General features: G+C 39.7%; 1 protein-coding gene across 1 annotated transcript in view; it reads right to left on the bottom strand.

The window, feature by feature from the left end:
- Positions 1 to 418: 418 nt before the first annotated feature.
- The window catches only part of SAMTOR (S-adenosylmethionine sensor upstream of mTORC1), a 44673-nt gene continuing 20105 nt past the window's right edge, over positions 419 to 24986 (bottom strand). The window contains exons 3-5 of the mRNA XM_068169944.1: positions 14717 to 14890; positions 9352 to 9466; positions 419 to 3922 (exon numbers count right to left, since the gene is read on the bottom strand). Coding sequence (XP_068026045.1) covers positions 3293 to 3922; positions 9352 to 9466; positions 14717 to 14890 — 919 coding nt within the window. The 3' untranslated portion in view covers positions 419 to 3292. The remainder of the gene's footprint in view (positions 3923 to 9351; positions 9467 to 14716; positions 14891 to 24986) is intronic.

Below are 24986 nucleotides of genomic sequence, written 5' to 3'. Positions count from 1 at the left end.
TTTCACAAACAGGGAAAGAGGACTGTTGCTGATCCATGGAGATATAATTAACAGACTTAGAAAAATGACACTTTTAAAGAAAGTGGGCAGTCTCCCTGGAGCAGAAGAGGACAGAAAGATTCTGCAGAAAGCAATACTGAGAACAGCTGTAACATCTCATTTTCTATCTTCATTATCAAGTATGAGAGCAGAATACTTAACATAGTGTAGAAAAACACAGCAATGATCTCAGAGGGCCAACATAGTAGAGAAGAAATTAAGAACATCTAGAAAGAGGGAAACTGCATTAGAGAGTGGCTGCATCATAAATGGGCAGGCAGAAAGCATTGTTCAGGATCATCTGGAGGAACTCCAACATCCCTTCTATAAAGCAAAGGCCACAACTGAGATGCAGAAGCTGAAACTGAAGTATCATATTTAACACCTTCACTATAATTGTTTATAAAATAAACCAAATTACTTCACCCCCCAGTAAGGAAAATAACTATGTACTGGTTACACTGGATTTCAGCATAAATTAATTGCACAGGGACAGAAAAATGCACATTCATACTCCAAAGAAACAATGTTTAAAAGGTTTTCAGGTGTGGCATTTTCTTTTTTTTTTTCTTTAATAAATGTGCTTTGTTCACAAAAAGTAGTGACATAAAGACAACAGAAATGCAAATACACCCCTCCTTTTCCTCTCCAGCACCTTAAGAACAAGAGATCTCTTGCACAGTCATAATTTTCAAATATGACAAAAACATCCTTCTTGCACCAAAGCCAAATATTCAACAACTGCTGGCATCACCATTTTATTATTCAGGGAGGTATAAGTCTGTAAATCCCACTTCCTTCCCCCAACACAATCTACTGTCCCTTGGAAAGAAAAAAAAAAAAACAAACCCAAAACCAAACCCCAAACAAAACAAACATAGCAGCAAGAAAACCAAGCTGGACAAATCTCAGGTCCCTTAACCACAATGTTGTTACCAACGTGCCAAAAGGCTTAAATTTGAAGCGTTGCTTTTTTATTTTGGGGAATCAATTTTGGTATGAATTGCTTTTTGTGTGTGTGTGCATCACAAACCAATTTGCATCAACCAGTGCCAACATGTTAGCTGGCATGTAAGTTTTCAGAAGTATCAGTTAAAATGTTAAGTACACACAGATTAAGCTTTTATAATCAGTTGAGTTTATAGCACCAGTATTTTATCTTCAACATGAGCACTGCTGGAGTCAGTAGTTAACTGGGAAGAAGAAAGGCTTTGAATGACAAATATTTTAGTGAAAATGAAGTGGTAAAATACTGGTTGCAAATTCTGACTTAAAACTGCTCTAGGTGATCATGCTCTGGTAGGGGGGTTGGACTAGATGATATTTTGAGGTCCCTTCCAACCCCTAACATTCTGTGAAAACCAATTTTGAAGCCATTGTATATTTCATTAGAGGAGTATTCTCTAAACAACTATGATACTTGGATACTTTTATATCTAAACGTGGTTTGGGTTGGTTGGTTTGTTTTTCACACATCAAGATGTTTGGTTTGTATGCATCATTCAGATTAAACAGCAAATTTGAATTGGGTATTGGGGGATGCTGTAAGTTTAAGGGAGACACAAAAAAACTTGTGCTAAGGAATAAAGCATTGCAGCCCAGACAACTTTATGTAGGAAACTCTAAAAGAACAACAGGTAGGTCAGACTGTAATACTTGCAGTGCAAAGCTTAAGTGGAAGGAGTAAGTTCCATTTTTGTAGCAATCACTGAAATCCACACTGGTGTCTGGTAACTTCTGTATTATAAATACAACACTCTGTCAATATGATGTAAGGTGTGTATTTTCATCACAACCACCTGTGAAACTTCCATTTTCTACCTTTTTGCTGAAGTCAGTCTTTCAAATCATGACATGGCACCTAGTTTGAACCATTTTTTATTAGGCACTTACATATAGATTTAACAGCCTAACATACAAATCTGAAAATTCTGGCCTTTATCTTTAAATAGAGGGAAACCTAAGCTAAACTAATACTGAATCCTCTATTTTTACCACTGAATAGAATTGCCTTTTTCTTCTTTATTTTCACCTGCAAAGCCTCACAGATTTATTACACAAGTTCAAAAAAAAACTTAATAGATGTAAAACTTCTGCTCCATCTCCTTACACTGCAGCCCTCTCTTCAGGCAGCTAGGGAGTTTTTATTTAACCAAACAGAAGATTTTGGGGTCCAAATAAACAAACAGTGTATATTAATTTCACTTGTGTGGTATGAATACATGGCCTTGTGCAAATGTGTGGTAATCTTGGAAAACTCAGATACTATAATTATGTTCCTCTTTACAAAATTGGTTTGCAGTTACCATGTAACCTGGGAGGTCTACAAATAAGGACCATTAAAGGAAAAAGGTTGCTTGTTTTTAAAACGCATAAATAAACTATTTTAAAACATGACAAAACCCCCAATGTCTCCCAAACCCAGAGTTTGAAAAGAATACACATTGCCACCACTGGGGAAATACTGTTACTTGTTAGTGCTTGTACGCTCATGAGACTGCAAAACATGTTCCAGCTATGAAGTGAAACATGATTGTTTAGACGTACCATACCCCTCGGGGCAGGGGTAACCTCTTCAGAAATCTCATGTCTAACTGCTATTTATGCAACAAAATTACACAGTATGTATAACAATGGATTAATAGTCTAGTGTTTTGGTGTTCTCAGTTTGCTGTTGTCTCCAGAGGGCTGCAATAAAGAAAAATCAAATGTGCAAGTATTACAGTTTCTCCAGCCCAGGCTCACCGAGAATGAAACAAATTTGGGAAAAAGAAGCTTTGTTCCATAAAAAGGGACATGTAACCACATGTCTTAACCTATCTGCACATTTAATTATAAAGTGCAAGTTATTTCTTCCTATGCATACTTCTCAGAATCCCACCAACTCCAGTGCCTTAAGCTCAACCACATTTGGTTAAAATATCAAAACACCATTTAGCAAATTAAATAGAATTCACACTTCACAGCACTAAAGAAAAGAATGGTACCTTTCTGGAAAACAAAAAATTAGTGATACAAATCTAAAGAAAGTAACAGCAATTTATGCTATGACAGGAGTCATTTGCATAAAACTTGTATTTTTTTCACTTTCATACAAGAATAAATTTTAAAATTCAAAAGTAGAAAAAAATAGCAAACTCTGTAAACCTTTGCATTTTCTTTATGCAAACCATTTTTGTGTGTTGAGCCCGTGTTAGTATAGCAAAATTAGTTAAGCAAGAGAATTGACTGAAAGGGCATTTCAACAACTACATTAACTTAGAAGCAATATAGGATCTTCTAGCTCATAGAAAGGAATTGAACTAGACTGGCTTTCTCCAGAGTCTGAGTCATAAGGAGCATCAGGTAGCTCCATAAAACCGTAAGCTAGCTGTTCGTCTTCTGTATCCGATCGAACATAACAGGAAGTGTTTGAATAATCTTCATCTTCTATACTGTTGAAATCCTGTGGGATATACAACATTCCAGGATAGTTCCTGCTAACCAAGTCACTTGTTGTTTGCAGGGAAGTTTTCCTAAATGCCATCAGGTGCATATGCGAAAACTTGGAATACTTGAAGCGTTTAAAACCTAAAGACTCTATGGCAATTTTCCAGCTCTTCATCATCATAGCCCGGCGATTCTGATGGGATGAATCAGGAGTTATGACAAGCAACAAGCCATTTAATACGAGCAGTTCATGTGCCTTCTTGCAGCATATCCATCGTTGATAGGGTGATGGAAAGTAAGAAAGGAGGAGGGAGAAAACAACAACATGGAACAGTTCTCCAGGTAGAGAATCAATGGGATTTTTCAGTTGCTTAAGAAAGGCGTCTATAGCATCTTGTGCCAGCTGGAGAGGTTGCTGAATTTGAAGATTTAAGAAGTCACATTTGTATACACTCTGGTGAAATATAAAAGAAGAAAAAAAGGAAACCAAACAAACATCAAGGTTAGTTTTCAGAGCAAACAACAGGTGAAATCCACAGAAAAATCAATGACAAGCTCTCTGCTCCCTTGAGAAAATGTCAAGCCTGATGAACACACTTCCTGCTATTAAATCGCTCTAAAGTAACAATTTAACACCTATTGCTAGCTTTCAGTCACAAGGCAAAATGATAGATGTGTAGTAATTTACTACACATTTGATAGCTGAGAACTGGTAATTAAAAAAAAGACAGACATTTAGCCCAAGCAGAACAAAGTTTCAAATAAACAATCTCAACAAATGATCTAAGAAGAAATTACTAAGAATAATATTATGCTATTCACTACATTCAAGTTTTGCTGCTTTATAATCATCAAAACCTGGGGCCAGGTTGTTTCCTAAAAGGTTGTAAGATACAAGGTTTTGACATGCTAGCAACAAAAACTGCTACTGATGCCTGGAGAACGTGCAATGAATGACAGATACTCTAAACAGGTAAGAGAACACATTCTGAGTAGCACATTTGAAAGGCAGATTTCAACCTGTTGCATTTTCATACCACAAAAATATTTACAGCACATTTTATGAAACAATATTGTAAAAAAATAATCACTGTAACACTATTACAAAGGCAATCAAAAGCACTTGCTATGCAGAGCCATTTCCAAGTAGAAGCAAATGTTATTCCTGCTTATATAAAACCACCTTCTCTTCCAAAAATATGCAGTAAATTAGAAAAAGCAATCAATCTTCAAAAACATCTGTGATTTATTTTTTAGTAGCTTTCCATCTTGGCTTCCAATATGCAAAAATCCAAAGTGCTGCAATATTTGGCTATACTCAAGAAATTTTACTTGCAGCCATTGCACCTGCAGGGCTATATTCTGCTTCCTTGTAACACTTTCAACAGAAAATGAACAGTAGTAATATCGTTGTATCCTCTAGTAAAAGGGCTTTGAAGAGTAATTTTTCAGGATAACATGCTAACTTAAAGTAAAAAGGTTATACATATACAGTCATCTAGAGAAGGGCCCCAAGGATGATCAGAGGGCTGGAACACCTTTCTTATGAGAACAGGCTGAGTGGGTTGGGGTTGTTCAGTTTGGAGAAGAGAAGGCTCTGAGGAGATCTTATTGTGGCTTCAAATACCTGAAGGGGGCCTGCAAGAAAGTTGGTGAGGGACTTTCTAGGGTGTCAGGTAGTAATAGGACTAGAGGGAAGGAATCCAAGCTAGGAGAGGGGAGACTTAGATTAGCTATCAGGAAAAAGTTCTTGACGATAAGGACAGCAAGACACTGGAACAGGCTGCCCAGGGAGGTGGTGGAAGCCCCATCCCTGCATGTTTTTAAAGCCAGGCTGAATGTGGCTCTGGGCAGCCTGATCTAGTGGAAGTTGTTCCTGCCCACAGCAAGGGGGGTTGGAACTAGGTGATCCTTGTAGTCCTTTTCAACCCTGACAATTCTGGGAAAAAACTGAAGTGAAGTATTTCTTAGTAGTGAAAAACAAAATAGTAAAGTAGCAGTAACATTAAAGACAATTTCAAGACTGAAGTATAGTTTCAATGGAATCTGAACTCTGCAGGCAGTTTTAAAACAAACTGTTGCTGAACTGGAAATTGATACTAAACTCTAGGTATACCATTCTTGAGCTAATGGTAAAGTCCTTCTCAACACTGAAACAGCAGACATTTCAGTGCATCCACTGACATATTCATACTTGTTTATTCTGATTTTTAATTCTGGTACTTTTGTTTCAGACTGCAATTACTCTAATACAGCAACTGTGGCATATTCAGCATGTCTTGCAGCAGTATGAACCTGTATTTAGATTTTCTCACAGTTCAGATTGTCCCTTCATTCCCATTTTGCCATCTTTGCCCCCCCCCCCCCCTTTTTTTTTTTGTTTGAAATTTAGATAAATTAAACTCCTCTAAGAAAATAACTACTGCTAATTGAGCTCTGGAATATCTGTGTTATGAGCTGAATGTTTGAAAGAATAGTCAACAAAACACAGTGTTAAGAAGGAACCTATTCTGCTTATCCCAATTTTGGTTTCCCTCCTCCTAGTTTCTAACACTGCATGTTTACCCTCAGTGTACCTTACACAGACACTGAAAATGAGTGAATTATGATAAAGAGCATACTAATATTTTCTTGTTGCAGTTCCCCTCCCGCTCAAAACAAAACCTTTTAATGGAAATATATCTCCATATTTGTATCTGTTAAAGTTTACATTCTTTTATAAAAGAAAGACTCTAAATATTTTGAAGACATCCATTTTTTTATTCCATAACTAAGATTTCAGTTCCTCTCCTAGTTTTTCCACATCCTTATTCCTCAAATTAGCTGAAGTATTTTACTCAGCCACTTAGTCTATATCCACAGAATTTCTATATGCAGGAAGTGAATGAATCTGTTTTTACTGAAGAAGGAATTATTTAATCCTCTACTCAACATTATTCAGGAATTTGACTTCCGAAGGAGCGCCTATGCTTGAATGCATTTCAAAATGTATCTTGGTGTCTTACCTAAAAGATCTGCTAAACAGGAGATTTTACCAGTAGTTTTATTGTCAGCTTCTACCACTAAGTTATCAGATCAATTTTTTAGGTCAGAAGACAACATTAGCTACCATAAGAACCCTCTGGCTGTTATTCTGAAATCTTGTATCAGCCCAGGCAACTGCTGGCCTAAAGAGAAATTTATTCAGGACGTTATGGTGCTGATGCAGCCACAAGTAGTCATCTTGAATACACCACAGCTTACTAAGCCTGTTTTGAAGCTGGGCCTAAACCAATTGCAGCAGACGTATTTGAGTGCACAAACTGTACCCCGCATCACTCCCAAGAATGCTTGCTAGATAGGTTGCAAAGTGCCCTGGACATACCAAAGTAACCAAGAGAATGGAAGTAAGAGAAGCTGGTGAGCCTGAGACAGGCCTCAGAATAATTACTTTGGTCTGCATAGTAGTGCTCTATGGACTTCCTGTCATCAAACTATGGCACTATGACAGATGACAAGAAATCAATTATCACTTCCTAGTACTGAGAGCCTGAAGAACTGGCTAGTACACAGAAATTGTGCATTGCACCCTGTTGTCTGGCCTGGATAACTCTCATTCCTCCGTTACATCTACAGAAGTCACTGTATGTTTAAATTGATTTTCATAAGAACAAAAGTAATTTTCTTATGAAAACAGCAAATTAAGAGTAGACAGCAAAATACTAGCTATGCACCCCCCCAAAATAAGTTAGATTCATCTCACGTAACTTCAGGTGCCTAGACTCCCATTATAGTCACTGAAGAGCTAGTCAACACAGCCCACAAAGGTCAGAACACAACTGCTCATTATGAAACATCAGATGTTTAGGTGTCACTGGCTATTTGTAATAGATCTCCATTGACTGTAATTGCAATTTAGAACCCCTGGTCTAAACACCCACGATCTATGCATATTAGCTGAAATGTACTGGTAATTTAGTACCATTTTAAATGCCACAGGCTACCACTTTAGTCGTATGTATCTCCTTTACATCCTCTGTCACATTCAACATCCCTATGCAGACATCCTACAGCCTTTTAAGTGACGGAAGGCAATCATGTCTGGGCAACTGATGCCTGTCCTTCAAATTGGACAAGATGGTGTCACAGTATCAGTCAGGATCGGAAGGGACCACAAGGATTATCCAGTTCCAACCCCCCTGCCATGGGCAGGGACACCCCACACTAGATCAGGCTGCCCAGAGCCTCGTCCAGCCTGGGCTTAAACACCTCCAGGGATGGGGCCTCGACCACCTCCCTGGACAACCCATTCCAGGGTTTCACCACTCTCATGGTGAAGAACCTCCTCCTCACACCTAGCCTGAATCTCCCCACCTCCAGCTTCATTCCATTCCCCCTAGTCCTATCACTGCCTGAAGTGTCCACTTTTAAGGTTTTTTGTGTGTGTGTGTGTTAATTAAACCTAACACTGCATTGCTTTAAACAGCAATTTATCAGGCTCAGATTTTTTTCAAGAATATCCTTCATTACATCTAAATGAACCCAGAAATACAAACTGTTAATGGACTAAACCTGGTAAACACAACAAAATACTGTGCATTTAGCTAGTGAACCATGCTGCAGGAAACAAGAGAACATTACTTTCAAGCTAAATGTATTACTGTACACTTCTCAAATCTACACTTCCAAAGAGGATTACCTCAGGCCACTGATTTTTAAACTGTAACTGACCGAGATGTGAAGATGTGTATGGCCAAAGGTTTTTTTTCCCCTCTTTTCTGTCAGAAATGTGATCCTTTCTCTATCATTTCATTTCACTGTCATTTTTCTTGGTTGAAAAATGCTAATACGACTGACAAAAGTTTGTTAAAGATAGAACATACAATTATAGCAGAATTAATGCATTTCAGAACCTTACTATCTAGAGAAAAAAAAATGAAGGAATTTACCCCAGAAGTTCTGAGGAATTTGTCCTCAGGATTGCAGAAGTTCAGTATTTCTAGCAATACACAGAATTACCACCTTACAGCACACTTGTACTTACTACAGCTCCTCAGAAAAACTCATCATATTCAGTCACTGATTATTTCCTTCTGTCAGTGAATGTAGCTTCTGAGACACCCATGGCCTAAGTATAAGCCTACTCGATTTTCATTTATGCCTTTTAAGATGCAAGGATTCATCTGAAACATCATTAAAGGTGGCTCGAGTACTGTGTCCAGTTCTGGGCCCCTCACTTTTGGAAAGATGTTGACTTGCTGGAACAAGTCCAGAGAAGGGCAACAAAGTTGGTGAGGGGCTTGGAACACAAGCCCTATGAGGAGAGGCTGAGGGAGCTGGGGCTGCTTCACCTGGAGAGGAGGAGACTCAGGGGTGACCTTATTGCTCTCTACAACTACCTGAAGGGGGGTTGTAAACAGGCAGAGGTTCAGAGTTTGGTCTCTTCTCCCAGGCAGCCAGCACCAGAACAAGAGGACACAGTCTCAGGCTGCGCCAGGGGAAGTTCAGGCTGGAGGTCAGGAGGAAGTTTTACACAGAGAGAGTGATTGCCCATTGGAATGGACTGCCCGGGGAGGTGGTGGAGTCGCCGTCACTGGAGGTGTTCAGGAGGAGACTTGACAGGGTGCTTGGTTACATGGGTTAGTTGATTAGGTGGTGTTGGATGATAGGTTGGACGAGATGATCTTGAAGGTCTCTTCCAACCTGGTTTATTCTATTCTATTCTACATTTTAGAGCCTGTTCATAGGAAAAGGTGGAGGGTAGGAGTGCCACAATTACTATTAAAGCACAGGTATTTAGGATACATACTTAAGTATTAAACATACTTTTATTTTTTCCCCACAGTCACTTTGAAGCATTCTAAAATATTTGAGAATAAAATGTTAAATTCAAACATTACATACCTCAACAGCTGGAACAATATCTATGCCAACTGTCAGAAATTCTTCAAACTTCAGAAATGGATTAAAGCAGCTACCAACATCAAGTAATCTGATCTTCCCCAAGGAGTGGAGTAATCTAAGAAGCAGCAAAAACCCAGTTTTATCAATATTATTTTTCAAGTTATAGCCTGAATTACCATTTCAGATAGCTAATGCAAAAAAATTCTCACAGAGCACCAGAGTAACAACCCATAGAAGCAAACACCTTATCTGAATTGCTGGGACACCTATAGAACTGAGCTCCAGAAGTAAAGCAGATGGTCCTCAAGTGGAAGAATTGTGTTCAGAACAGCTGTACTTGTAATAAGAAACTAAAATGGCAACTTGCACATTCACCAGATAGGCTTTGTGTTTCCTACTTACCTTTTTTGTGGTATTTATTGCCACTGGAATCACACAGGTCACCAGAGTTAAAAGTTTCTAAGTTTAAAAGAGAAACTGGCAACATGATGACTCACCTACTTTTAAGTCCCATTTTAAAGGGCATATGAAATCAAGTGCTAGAATTGGTTTAACAAAGACAAAAGAATATAATGATATTCCTAGGTCAAAAAACAAAAGCTATCACCCCCTTTCCTGCCCTCCATTTAGCTATTCCCTACAAAAACTCTAAAACAGTTTAATTGCTTTATGTTAGCTAATTATTTTTTTTTTCAGTGAATGAGTGCTGGAGATTTGCTTCAACTCTAGTTTTAGTGGATGCTGTGAAACAATTAGATCAGTGCATGAAGAGCCACAAATCGACTGCTCAAGTTATGGGGAAGTTATTCTAAACATCTAAATGAACGGAAGTTTTCCCTCAAAATTACTTGTGAAAAACAGTCTATGCCATGTCAGGCAATCAATTTACTTCTGTAGTATCCAAAAGGTTTTTAATGAGAAATAGTAAAAAATAGCCACGCTCTTGAACTCGAACTGTGCAAGAGCCAGAAACACTTTTCCACACTGATGAACAACAGATTGAAGGCATTGTCAATACAGTGCAAACTCACTCTGACAGGTATGCCACATCCAAGGAGCCTTGTAGTCAAAGTTCAATGCAAATGTACTTTGAAGCCTTAAAAGTGGCAACGATTCAGATGCTCACTTGTGTCTAGACTTCCTGTTGCTTGTCACGTTTTGCTGCCTCAGGTGCAATGAATTGCTTAGAAGAAATTCTCAAGTTGCCAGTTATCAGTACTAACAGGACCCTAGTTAGGTGCTTGAAATAATTTTGAAGCTCTTCAGAAGCATTTAGATTCAGTCACTGAATGTATACAGAGAGCACAGAGCACCAATTCAGATGGCCTGAAGATCACTGGCCCAGATACCTACTTTTTCAGTACTGTAACACCTAGGTCAGATTCCTCAGTGAGACTGTAACTGTATAATCTAGGTGACTATCACTGATCAGTGAGCCAGTCTCTTTGAAATGTAGTCTTGCTGAATTCATTGATAATCACCCCTGTTTCCTAATGACTTTCAGTCAAAAGGGAGCAAGGGAAGTTCTTTGCCACTGGATGTAATCTTCCACGTACATCTTGAATCCACAATTCTTCAATGCAATAGTGTACAGACAGAAGAAGAAAGTGGGAATATTAAAGGAACTGTTAAAGCAGTGTACATAACCTGGGAAATGAGTGCATTTTATATATATATATGCAACACTTGGTTATTTCAAGAACTTTACTAAATGAACTGCAGCTCTCTATTATCCATCTTTAAAAATGCACTTACTACTCAACTAAATGCTGTGCAGGTAAGTGTTATTTTCTCTTGGAAGTCTATAGAAATAGAGCAGTTACATGATCATAAGGAAAGTCATTTTATCTCTGCAATTAATCACTTTCAGTGCTGATCTCCTAAGTTTACAGTTTTAAATTACTCTGTTATTTATCAAGGATGGGAGGGGGAAAACATCCAGAAGCCTTATGCTGCTGTCAGAAAACCAGAACAAAGCCATGCATCTGGATTCTCAGTAGTAATGCTGGTATGCCTCAAGAAAAAATAATACATACCTAATATCCAATGGGAAGGTCTAGCCTGCTCTGATACATATAAAAGTAAGAATGTTAAGTTGTACCTTAAGAGACAGTCAAACTAACACCTGAGAAGGATCCATACTTTTTGCAATGGATTGTGATGCAGTTGTGTTTTTTACCATTGCAGAGCAAAAGCAAGACTGGTTAACTTGGTGGAAGAAGAGGAGAAACAATACTTAAAAGAAGAAGAAAGAATGGACCGATTTTGTTGAAGGGAGGAACTGTTAAACAGCAGATAAGAGCCACTTTTATCTTGCAAGACTGAGCCACTTTAATGTCCAGCTTCACAACAGCTGCAGTTGTAACATTAGAGACGTAAGAACTCATTCTGGAATGGAAAAAAGTACTGTGAACAATATATTACTTTTTCATACAGATGAAAGTGAAAAGGGACTGCTCACATTAGTTATTTTTGTAATACTCACCAACGTTCATTTGCCAAAGAGGTGAGCAAGAGCAAATGGGTTCAAAGCAGGTGTGTGACTTTCTGAGTTGAAGTAAACTTTGCACTTCTGATTCTTATGTTTCCTACCTTTAAGAGCTGGCTGAGTGCTTCCTACTTCTCTCCTTATCTTCCAGCATCTTTTTTATTATCTCTGGAACTTTTTATTCCTAAGATAGCTTTGCTTTTTACCAAAGTACAACCTCTCTAAAATGGCTTGCCAGTAAACGTAAGCTCTGACAGAGCTGCTCCTACTTAAGAAATCTGTTTTTAATACTGCTTGAGAAATTATTATATATGGGAAGAACAAAATTGCCTTTATACTTACTGAAGCAAAACAAGAACTAACTAATCAATGCAAGCACAGTAGAAAAGTATTTCAGGAGGGAAATATGCTTTGTGCAATACACAATCCATTTTCATTCTGATTCTATAAACTCTGTAGTTTCTTCTCTAAGGCACAGAGGAAGAAAATGAATTTTGATTTCTCTGTGCAGTAACTTAGAAGAGCTATGCCTTGATGCTTTACAGCCTGTACAGCTACTAGAAACCTTACTACCATTTGTTGCTTACTCAGGTAAATGTTATAATTCTTGCCTTTGCCAGCTATGTATTTATAGTTAAATGTAAAGTTTAAGAATGAAGATAAAAAAAACCATCATGACTCACTCTATTAACAAATACTCCTATAATTATTTAATAAAAACTTCTCTATTAACTACTTTCTATATACATTAGTCAGAACAAAAGGTAAGGCTACAGACTACTGGTAGCAAGAAGAAACTCATGTGAAGTTAGCTTTGCAATGGCCATTATAAACTGTACAAAGTATGAAGACAGAGCATGTGCAAAGAGAGAGCTAGTGCTTTATCATGACAAGGCCTCACACTGGAAGACAAATCAACTTCAGTGTATGATCAACAAACCCTATTGATTTTAACAAGGAAGTGCCAAACTGCTATTTACAGTAATGCTAAAATTATGTGTTAACTAATGCCAGCATTATTGAGATGTTACAAGGTATTAGTATATCATCAGCCCTTTGTGCAAAAGCACCTAGCAGTTCTCATTATAAAAGGTATTCATTTTGAGGCTGACTTAGCAAAATGAGGACTGAAAAGGAGTCTCTAGGGGAAGTCAGTTTCTGAGAAGCCAATTATGTTCATTTTGGAACCATCTGTTTTGCCTTGTCATAATAGGACAATGAGGAAAACATTCTCATTCTGCAAGTAACTATTCATCTACATAGGCACTGGGAATCTTAAAGCCTTTTGCAAGTTACTTTGCAAACATGAGAAACTACAAAAGATACCAGCTCATAAGGGAAGACACATCTGCTCATAATACTACTAACGTTTGTTTCTTTTCTAACCAATACGATATCTTAAAAACTAAGCACCCATTACAGAAGACATGCTACAATAATGAAGAAGGAAAGTAAAAAAATCACAGAACAGAAGATAGACCACACTACTGCAGACAGTTGTAAGAGATGGTCTATAAAGAGTTACAACTGTTTCAGGTTAAGGACTAACTGCCCTACCATAGAGATAAAATTCCCCCAGAGGACCAGAGAGCCCAAAGGGGAGGGCAGTCTGTCCCAGAGGGTGGACACAGGATATTGTAATTTGTTATTCCATCCCATAATCCTGCATCTCCCTATATAAGGAGACCTCCCAGCCTGTTCTCTCTCTCTCCCCTCACTCCCACGCAGCAGTCACATGCCTAAGGCCTGGTGGGTGGGAATCTATTTCTTGCTGTGTAGCCAAAGTCTGCTTTGGGCCTGTCTTGGTGGGGGCAGTGAATGTTACGGGGGAGGTTTGACTGGTTGAGGTCTGGGGGGCCTAGCTTGGGAGCTAGGCCTGAGCTGATTTTGATTGTGTGTGTGTATATATATCCTTTTGCCCTTGTACCTTTTGTATTTGATTTACATTTGTAAATAGCATTTTTATTTATCCTCCAATTCTGTGCGAGTGTGTTTTGCTCCTTTGGGGTAAATTTGTTCTGTCCTCAATCCAGAGCTGTCTCAGCTCAAACCAAGACAATGATGCAAGCCATAAGTGTGAAATTTAATCATAATAGACTTTGGCATTCGTTATTCCATTATACTTGCAAAATATTAAATTCTTTCCATCGCACATGGAATAGCCATAAACATGATCCAGCTTATTTAGACCAAAAAATAAAGGAAAGAAAGAAAGAAAGAAAGGAGGGTGTGACTGTAACTAAAATAATAAAGCTACCCCTGAATGCCAAAGATAAAATTCTCACTTGAGTGAAGGTTAAAAACAAAATTAACACTGTTGTTAGGAAAATACCTCAAGGATACGATAATTTCTGCAGAGCCAGTCATCAGAAAGCTAGCACATTTAAAATCAAGAGTTATAATTCAAAATTGCTTTTAAAGTGTGTAATTGGAATCAAGAGTTTCTCTGCAATTATTTATGAAGAGAAAGTTTTAAGTACCCTGATATTTACATTTGGCACTTCGTACTTACATAAGCAATTGACTTCAACAGTGCTGAACAACCATTAGACTCTAACTTAATTAACGTCTCCCTTATTTCACCTCAAGGTTTAATATAAATCGCATTGCACGCCAATGACATACTGCAGTGAAATTACTCTAACACTTAAATGAAGATGACTAAGTTGTCATTCTCAAGCAAATTTTTAATGGCATCCACCAAAATATACTACAACATAAATACTACTTGAAATGTATATACTGTCATGAAAATGCCCTTTCTCAGCTATTAAAAATACATCAGATTGATCTAATGTGCAATGGGAGAAAAATGTCCAGGTAAGTCGTATCACACAGAGCAGGGGAAAAGAAGTCTGGAGAACAAGTAGAACTTACTCTTCTGTTATAGCTTCATGATTTGTCAAGCCAGCATCTGGCAAGGGATCTTCAATCTTGGGAGCCTGGGGAACATTTAAAGCTGGAGTGGTCTTAGAAGCAAGAAGAGCTCTTTTTTCATCTTTCTCAAGTGCTTTTCTTTTCCCACCGTTCTGAAAATATTCTCGGCATACACTGAAAAGACAAAAAGAGAAATTTCCCAGAAGAGCAGAATGCTGATTTTTGTCATTAATACAGATAAAAAGCAAGACAGAGGTTTAAGAGATACAAGCACTGTCAGCTTTTAAACAAATCGATTTTACTGCAACTTTGGTAAATCAGCTTTGGGAAAGATGTGATACACCCAAAGACACACTTGATGACAAGTGGTATTTTATTGCCAAAAATTAGGCCATAAGTCACAGCTGAGTAAACATCCAAAATAGCTCTGTCTGGATAGGCCTTTAGAGAAAACAGCAGAAGTCTTGTCAGAACATCACCAGAGGATAAACTTCAGCTGCCACCTGAACACCACAGGTCTCCACTAAGGTGCAAAGATTAATGATCATAGTGGCTTTTGAAACATCTGCATCTTGTAAAACATGTAATGTGGGGGAAATGAAACATAATCCTTGCTAATGAGATAGCTTACATACAACAGTTCTTAATATTAATTAACTCTGCCTGGAGTGTTTATTGGTTTTAAGTAGCAGATAATTGCAGTGCCTGTACTACTGTAGAAGATTACTTTAGCTTTCAATTTTTTACCCATTTTGCTAATAGGAGCCAGAACAAAATAATCTGGTCATACTTGAACAGAAACACTAACCACCTTACACAGATGAATGGTATCAAGAAAGTTAAATTGCAGCCAGCAGTCAGCATTAGTGTACAAAAACCAAGCATCATTTGAGAGAACCTGAACTTTGTCCACAAAATACACCTTGAATTGGAAATAATTTGTGGCCGTGAAATTAGAAAGCCTGACTCACCCTGCACAAAGCAGTACTTTTATTTAGATATGCCAACCCAGTACTTGAGTGGAAAGGCTAACAGAAAAAGCACTCGTTTGAATGACGGTGTTTTAACAACCTATTTTATGATGCTTTCTTAGAGTTCACTAAATTTTCCTCTAGCAAAGCTGCAGAAGTTTGAAGGAAACATTCCAGAAAACAAATTCAAGTTTAGTTTTAATAACACCTTACACAAAGCAGGATCAAGATAACATAGTACTTCACATCACAGACTCGGGAAAGGATGCCTTGGTATGATGCTGCATTTAAACCCGCGAGACAGACCTTATATATGGGTTGGTCGTATTATAAGCACCAAATATATCCAGCCTCCCCACCACACAAGATGTGAAGAAAAACAAAAAAGGCATTTGAGTTGAGTTTCTTAAAGCAAAACAAATACTATCAAAGGCATAGAGGCCAAAGATGCTATACTCCAAGATGGTAGCAAACGACCACCTTGAGTCAGTAAATGCATAATTACAGTAGCACATTATGTCCAGGTTACTAACTCTTGCCATGAGGGGGAAAAAGTAAATCACCCTGCACATATTTCTGTGCTGACAGACTTACAGAATCATAGAACCAACAAGGTTGGAAATGACCTCAAAACCATCAAGTCCAACCTGTCACCCAAGACCTCATGACTACTAGACCATGGCACCAAGTCCCACGCCCAATGCCCTCTTGAACACCTCCAGGGATGGCAACTTCACCACCTCCCTGGGCAGCCCCTTCCAATGGCTAACAACTTTCTCTGTGAAGAATTTTCTCCTCACCTCAAGCCTAAACTTCCCCTGGTGCAGCTTGAGACTGTGTCCTCTTGTTCTGGTGTTAGTTGCCTGGGAGAAGAGACCAATCCCTTCTGGCTACAACCACGCTTCAGGTAGTTGTAGACAGCAATAAGGTCTCCCCTGAGCCTCCTCTTCTCTGGGCTAAACAACCCCAGCTCCATCAGCTTCTCCTCATAGGGCTTGTGCTCGAGGCCTCTTGCCAGCCTCAAGATTAAAACTGACCTAAATCTCAAAGCACAATCAAGTTTTACTTGCTCAAGCAGGCCCTAAGCATTCTTGTAACTCAACATAAAAAGCCTAAAATGCAGATAGTATTCTCAGAGAACAAAACTCAAGCTCTATGAAAAATAAACTCAGTAAATATCAGATTTATAATCAACAAGTTTAGTTACTTGTTCCTCAGTAACAATCAACAAGCTTAGTTACCATTTCTCAGTAACCAAAGCTATTTTTAGACCAAAGAGAAGCTCAGTGGAATATAGAAATAAAATCTGCTTCTTAACATTATGGAGTAAGATCACACAGAGAGGCATGAATAGCCAGCCAGGCTGCAATCCGCCTGGACACATGCAGCAAAACAATACCAATTCCATCCATTAGAGAATGCATGCATGGAAAGACAACAGTTCTAAAATTAACGAACTAGCAGGAGCTGGTCACTTAATAAAGAGATCAAAAATAGGAGCGCAGCCATTTAGGTTGGGTGCCTCCATAAAAGAAACCATAGAGTTGAGACCTCCAGTGTCCAGACTGCCCAGCCCAGTGGGTGGACACAGGAAATAGTGTATTTCTACACTATTGTCTTTCTCTTTCTTCCCTCTGTGCTCCCATGGGAGAGACACTCTCTTATCTGGCAATGATGGGGAAGGATCCCAAGCCTCTTTGGCCTGCATAATGTTTTCTTCCTGCACAACCTTGGCCTGTTTAGGCCTAACACCAGGGTAAAAAGAGGGGGCAGTTCAAGACTGGCCAGCCTGAAACCAGCCTAGAAATGGGGGAGAGGAAAGAAAGAACCCTGGGGGTTTTGGTGAACCCCAGGTGGGGAGAAGGGGAGTGTTGGGTTTTTGGTCTGGTGTAAAGGAACCTGGCTATGCTCACCACTATGCTTTATAGTTTTTATAGTTTTTGTAGTGTATGAATCGCTTTTCCATTTAAACTTTCCATTATTATCCAATCCATTTGTGTGTTATTCTTTTGCCCCTTGTGGAGCAATAGAGCAATCTGTCTCGCTCTAATCTAGGACAGTCATTCAACAGAAAAGACCCCTGTAAAAGCATCTGAATTATTGATGGTATGCTAATAAAAGTTTACTTCACACTACATGGTATTATTTGTTTACAAGCATATGCTCGGTTTAGAGCAATTTAGTAATGTGTCATGTAGTCAAAGAAATCAATTCAGAAAAAAGGTATTATTTTCCTTACTGTCTGCTTCCTTACTACTTTGTTAGCATCTCCCACTCTATTTTTATTCTTTTTTCTCATTACATTTCTTAAAACATCCAGAATCAATGGCAGTTTAAATAGTGTTGCACTGCCATTGAAGCTAATATGTAAGTCAATGTATCAGGAAGTTCACAACCTTGGGAGAAAGTATTGGGGTTTTTTTCCTCTTCAAGTATTGATGTTATCAAGCTTTCAAATGACTAGAAGCTGGTATCTTGCCAAGATTAACACTTCAGAGCTACTGCAGAGGAGAACCACCTGCCTGTAAAGCGAAGTGTAATTCTTGTCACAGAGAAGTCATTTCCTCCTATTTTTGGTACTGGTGAAAATAGTGAAAGCCCTGATTCTTTCTACCTCTGTCTATCATGTCAACTGAGTTGTTCTAATTCTGTGTTCTCCTTAACTGACCTTCCTTGTCTGCATGTAAGACACTAAAGTCAACCATGAGGAAAAGCATCTTCTACTCCTGGGTTTTCACTGGTGGACACAGGGATCAGAGCCACAGAACTGCCCAAGATTGGGTAAAAATCTTCATATTCAGAGCCCAGTCTACGTGCCAATGCAGTACCACAAGGAACTAAAAGAACCCAAACAAATCCACCTAGTCAGACAAAAAAACCCACAAAACCAACACAGAATATTGCACTCATTACCATTGAGTCTTGTCTCCATTTTATACCTTTTTGAAGTTACAGTGATTGGAGCAGGATTACTACATGCTGTACTTTTGGCTCCCAAAGCCTCGGAAGAGCTGTTTGTGTATTCCCTTTATGGAAGCCACCTCACACCTACCATGGTGTATCAGTGAGCAGATGGGCTGTCACTGCCAGTAGCTAGCCAGAGGCAATGCGCTCTATGGTTTACTCCATGTAACTTGTTGATGTGGCCATATTTGACTTCACAGCCATTAAAAGCCATCACTGATCCCACTGTGGCTTTGAGCATGCCGTTATGTAAGGTTCTACACTTAACTGTCTCAAACAAGGAGCACAGCATCTTGGAATTATCTACAAACTGACATTTTTAATTGACATTTAATCATTCAGTCTTTGATGACACAGTATTAGCTCTACAATTACCATGCTCGTTTGTAAAGGACAGTGCGACGTAAATGCTGCCTGAGCTAACACGCGCTGCGTGCTAACACAAACTGCAAAACAAACATTTCAGGTCTAAACTGTTTAAGTTTGCTGGCAGAGTTAATTGTCCAGTTCATGGCTTTGCTTTTAAAAAAATAAAATAATTTAAAAACGAAGATATCATCTAGGCATTTCCTCAGTGAAATTTGTTTTCCTTGCTTCAAATCTCAAACAGTAAACAACCTGTTCAAGTTGACCCTCCTGCTCTGCCATCTGGGCTGGATATGTGTAAGAAGTTGCAGCAAAATCCAGTGTGAATACATATTTATCTTTTAATACTTTCCAGCAATGGAAAAAGCTTCATTTTCCAATACAGTGACCAAAATCAAGGGTTTCAATAGAATACAAAAGAAAATAAGGGGAGGGGGATTTTGGAATTGCCAAAGAAACATCATATGAAATGTAAGGGGCATGATAGAATCAGTAGTAGTTCTTGTCAAGTAATGAAAAGCAACTAAATTAAAGCTGGTGTGGTCAGCTTTTATCATGGCAGAAAAGAGTTTCTGATAGCTTATGAATGCTTGATGCTTTCAAACAGCCAGTTTTGCAGGTTAAGAATTGACACAGTCCATCTCTCTCCTCTTCTGTTTTGTAATGAGGAAGAGGGGAGCTTCACTTAGGATCCTTACAATATTTACTAACCAAAATTTAGTACTGAAGTTCAGTGAAGTTACAGAAAAATAAAGTCTGGTCTTCTCATCGTGGTTTCTGCATGCAAAATGTTTCTCCCCTCCTCCCACACAGTATGGAATAAGTTTATTAATGTCAACAGACAGAGCTGCTGGCCAAAAGGAAAAAAAACCTGTAGACCTCTCCAAGTTTAACCCACCTGCACCCAACTCTCAAAGAAAAATCAAGAAAGGGGGAATTCTCAACTGTGCATGCAGATTAATTATACCTAGAACACAGAATAGTTTCCTGTAGACTGGAAAATGTTTTGTGATTGTCATGCATAGCCAACATCAAGTAAAGGAAATCTGTATTTGGCAGCAGGCTTCTCAATGTAAAGAAGGGATTTCAAACATTATTTCATTCAATAATGCAAACCCAAACAGAATCAGTTGTATCAGACACCTTCTATTCTTGAGGATCCTCTAAGAGATTACTCAGCCATCTTCTTTTGACTAGACAACTCTAGTTTCTAGAAAAAAAATCCAAGGCTTTTATGGGGGGTGGGGAAAGAAATTAAATCAGTTCAGCTGATGTTTGGGGTTTTTTTTATGCAGTGGCCAAGGTGGCATTTAGGCTGAGCATAATGCTAAATAAACTCAGAGAAGCAATTTACATATCTTGTCGACAATCTCCAGCATGTTATTTGCCTGTATTTCAAAAGCATCCCATGACTGTTTCATATTCAGCTTGTGGCTGAACCCAAATGCTTTTCCAGAAGACTGACACAACCAATTACTCCCTGGTCTGCATTTGTATGGTTGACAGTATTTAGTACATTTAGCAACACTGTTAATTTTAATCCCACTCTCAGAGCGACAATACTTTTGTTTGTTCTCATTTGTCAATTTAACAAACATTCTGGCAAATTGCTAATAAAAGTATTGATTAGTAATGATGCAGAGATAGACAACTGATAGGAGTCCTTCTCAGTAAATCTCATTTTTAAGAGAAAGCAGTACTGAAGAAAAGGACTTGGGGGTGCTTGTAGATGAGAAGCTCAGCATGAGCCGCCAGTCTATACTTGAAACCCAGAAAGCCAACCGTATCATAGAATTGTTAGGGTTGGAAGGGACCTCAAGAATCACCTAGTTCCAACCCCCCTGCCATGGGCAGGGACTCCTCACACTGGATCAGGTTGCTCAGAGCCACCTCTAGCTTGGCCTTATAAACAGGTAGGGATGGGACTTCCACCACCTCCCTGGGCAATCTGTTCCAGTGCCTCACCACCCTCATGGGGAACAACTTCTTCCTAACATCCAATCTGAATCTACCCATTTCTATTTTTTTATTCCATTCCCCTAGTCCTATCCCTACCTGACACCCTAAAAAGACCCTCCCCCCAGCTTTCTTGTAGGCCCCCTTAAGATACTGGAAGGCCACAATTAGGTGTCCTCTGTGCCTTCTCTTCTCCAGACTAAACAGCCCCAACTCCCTCAGTCTGTCCTCATAGGAGATGTGCTCCAGCCCTCTGCTCATCCTTGTGGCCCTTCTCTAGACAAGCTGCAGCATGTTCAGATCCTTCCTGTAATAGTGGCTCCAGAACTGGACACAGTATTCCAGGTGGGGTATCACCAGAGTAGAGGGGGAGAATCACCTCCCTTACTCTACTGGCTATGCTTCTCTTGATGTAGCCCAAGATGTGATTGGCTTTCTGGGCTGCAAGTGCACACTGGTGGCTCAGGTTGAGCTTCTCATCCACCAGCACCCCCAAGTCTTTTTCTTCAGGGCTACTCTCAAGCCAGATGCTGCTCAGCTTGGGATGTGCTTGGGATGGCCCTGACCCAGATGCAGGAGATTGCACTTGGTCTTGTTGAACCTCATGAGGCTGTCATGTATCCTGGGCTGCATCAAGAGCATAGACAGCAGGTCAAGGGAGATGATTTTTTCTCCCTCTCTGCTGCTCTCATGAGACCCCACCTGGAGTACTGTGTCCATTTCTGGAACTCTTATTACAAGATACGGACGTACTGGAGCATGTCCAGACAAGGGCCAGAAGGATGATCAGGGGGCTAGAGCACCTTTCTTATAAGAACAGGCTGAGATAGTTTGGGTTGTTCAGTTTAGAGAAGAGAAGGCTCCGAGGAAACCTTATTGTGGCCTTCCAATATCTGAAGAGGGCTTACAAGAAAGCTGGTGAGGGACCTTCTAGGGTATCAAGTAGCGATAGGACTAGGAAGAATGGATCCAAGCTAGTGGAGGGGAGATTTAGATTAGATGTTAGGAAGAACTTCTTCACCCTAAGGATGATGAGACACTGGAACAAGTTGCCCAGGGAGGTGGTGGGAGCCCCATCCCTGCATGTTTTTAAGGCCAAGCTGGATGTGGCTGTGGGCAACCTGATCTAGTGGAAGGTGTCTCTGCCCATAGCAGAGGGGTTGGAACTAGATGATCCTTGTGGTTCCTTCCAACCCTGACAATTTTGTGATTCTGTGAATAGAAGCTTCTAACATCTATTCCCTGGGAGTTTTTCCAAATAGTCCTGCATTCATCTGACAGTAACTTCATCACATTTTGCTTGTGAAACAGTCAAAAAATGAACAAATCTATAGATAGATGAGGTCTAGATTGTGCTTTTTCATGACAGTTAACTGTGCAGATCTGGGGTTTTGTTATTAAAAACAAAAAGCCAAGTCAACACAAGTCTTAACACAGATGCAAAGGCAACAGAAAGAAGCAAACCTGCTGGTCCAGCTTATTTTGTTCTAGCTAGAACCAGAACAGGCTGGCATTCACTGTTCATACAAAGGTTCACCAGCCTACCTATGCCAGCAAAAACTGAGAGTTAGGACAATTGTTCATGGTAAATATCATCTTACCCTGTTTTGGTTTACAGTATAAGTTTTGTAACTTAAATGAAAGAGAAACAGAAGTGTTCATTTCCATATATCACTTGCTACTCTGTATTCAGTTTTCTAAAGATATAAACAGAGAGCAAAGGAAGGAGAGCCATGTTGCCCAGGCCCTTTATACCACTCATAGGGACACTAACCTTCATCCATTAGGGCTAGAAGTTTTAATACCAACTCTCCTCACCACTCTCCACAATTAATAGTTGTATAATGCTGCCCTGACACAATAAACAAAACTGGCCCTGTACAATGTGTGGGATAATTGACACATTCTGTCATGTACTGCTTTCCCTTTTGAACAGTTTCTAAAGCTCAGATCTGTGCTTGTTTAATAACTAATGAAGAAGCAAATTATGACATCTTAGGCCATCTGATTTAATGTCAGAACAAGCATTATTCTACTGTCTTCAAATAAATAACTAGAAAGACTCTTGAAAGAAGAACACTGCAAGAAAAATGTTAGTCTTGATCCTGAGAAGTGCACATGGCTTCTCTAGTGATTATTCAGCATTCTCTAACATACTTTATCAGGTACTAGCCCATAAGAGAATACTGGGAAAATGAAGGAAATAAAAAAGGTTGTTAAAAAAAATCAAACCAAGCCAACAACAAACTTCTCAGTTTCAGACCTCTGAAAACATGTCCCTTCAAATTCAAACTAAAATCCAGCCCATTCTTTCTTCAGGAGGGATGCACCAATGATTCTAAATTATTTTCCAACATTCCATTCCATAACTAAATTTCATCCAACATATCAGCCACCTTTCTGCTGTCATGGTGACACAGCTAAAGCATTGAGAAAAGCTTTCACAGAAGTCTCAAGTTTTGTCACATGCAGTTATGCTCCCAGACACAAGGAGGAGTAACAACAATAGAACAGAATAAACCAGGTTGGAAGAGACCTTCAAGATCATCGCGTCCAACCCATCAACCAATCCAACACACCCAAACAGCTAACCCATGGCATCAAGCACCCCATCAAGTCTCCTCCTGAAAACCTTCAATGACAGTGACTCCACCACCTCCCCAGGCAGCCCATTCCAATGGGCAATCACTCTCTCTGTATAGAACTTCTTCCTAACATCCAACCTAAACCTCCCCTGGCGCAGCCTGAGACTGTGTCCTCTTGTTCTGGTAGTGGCTGCCTGGGAGAAAAGACCAACATCCGCCTGTCTACAACCTCCCTTCAGGTAGTTGTAGAGAGCAGTAAGGTCACCCCTGAGTCTCCTCCTCTGCAGGCTAAGCAACCCCAGCTCCCTCAGCCTCTCCTCATAGGGCTTGTGTTCCAAACCCCTCACCAACTTCGTTGCCCTTCTCTGGACACACTCCAGCAAGTCAACATCCTTCCTAAACTGAGGGGCCCAGAACTGGACACAGTACTCGAGGTGCAGCCTAACCAGTGCAGTATACAGGGGCAGAATGACCTCCCTGCTCCTGCTGGCCACACTGTTCTTGATGCAGGCCAGGATACCATTGGCCCTCTTGGCTGCCTGGGCACATGTTCAGCCTGCCATCGACCTGCCATCAGTCTGGCCCACCACTTGGCCCTTTGAGAAGGTAAAAAAATAAATAAATTGTAGTACACAAAGTCAGTCTCACATGTTCTGGTGTATAGCCCTTCAGGTCTTGGTTTAAACCAAGCCACACAGAATTGTTATGCATCCCTCTTTCTACTGATGTAAAACTCCTGACCCCTTGTCTTTACAGACTGAAAAGGTACACACTTTAATTGAAGTTTTTTACTGAGAGCATTTTAGTATCTCTTACAGAGTGGATTGTACTATTGAGTTCATGATGCAAGGCCCAAACTGGACACTTACATAATCACACAATAGTAGGAGAATTGGAAGAGACCTCCAGAGATCATCTAGCCCATGCCCATGGCTAAAGCAGGTATGCCTAAATGCTTAGGCTGCAAATCTTGTAGGAACTATAAACAGAAACCCAGTGAGACAGAGTCCAAAACTTTCACTACACAGGCCACTGACTGTTCCTCTCCTGTTCACTAGGAACATTATCCTACAGGGTAACTGGCAAGCTTGCCACACACTAAGGAAATACTGTTTAGCTTAAATAAAATTAAATGCATATAGAATAGAATCACAGAATATATATATTGGGGGATCATCCAGTCCAACCCTCCACCCAGTAAAGTAGGGTCAACACTAAACCATGTGCCTAAGCACCATGTCCACACTGCTTGAACACCCGCCAGGGACGTGACTCCACCGCTGCCCTGGGCAGACCATTCCAATGTTTGACAACCCTTTCCATCAAGAAACATTTCCTAATATCCAGCCTACAAGTCCCATGGTGCAGCTTGTAATCCTGTCACTTGTAATCAAGAAGAGGCTGGCCCCCTCCTCACTCCAATTTCCT

The sequence above is a fragment of the Melanerpes formicivorus genome, unplaced genomic scaffold, assembly GCF_026170545.1.
Source record: "Melanerpes formicivorus ecotype bairdi unplaced genomic scaffold, bMelFor1.0.p_v2 SCAF_3, whole genome shotgun sequence".
In the NCBI taxonomy this organism is placed as follows: domain Eukaryota; kingdom Metazoa; phylum Chordata; class Aves; order Piciformes; family Picidae; genus Melanerpes; species Melanerpes formicivorus.
Note: the sequence above shows the minus strand (reverse complement) of the source record. Positions and strands in the feature narration are given on the sequence as shown.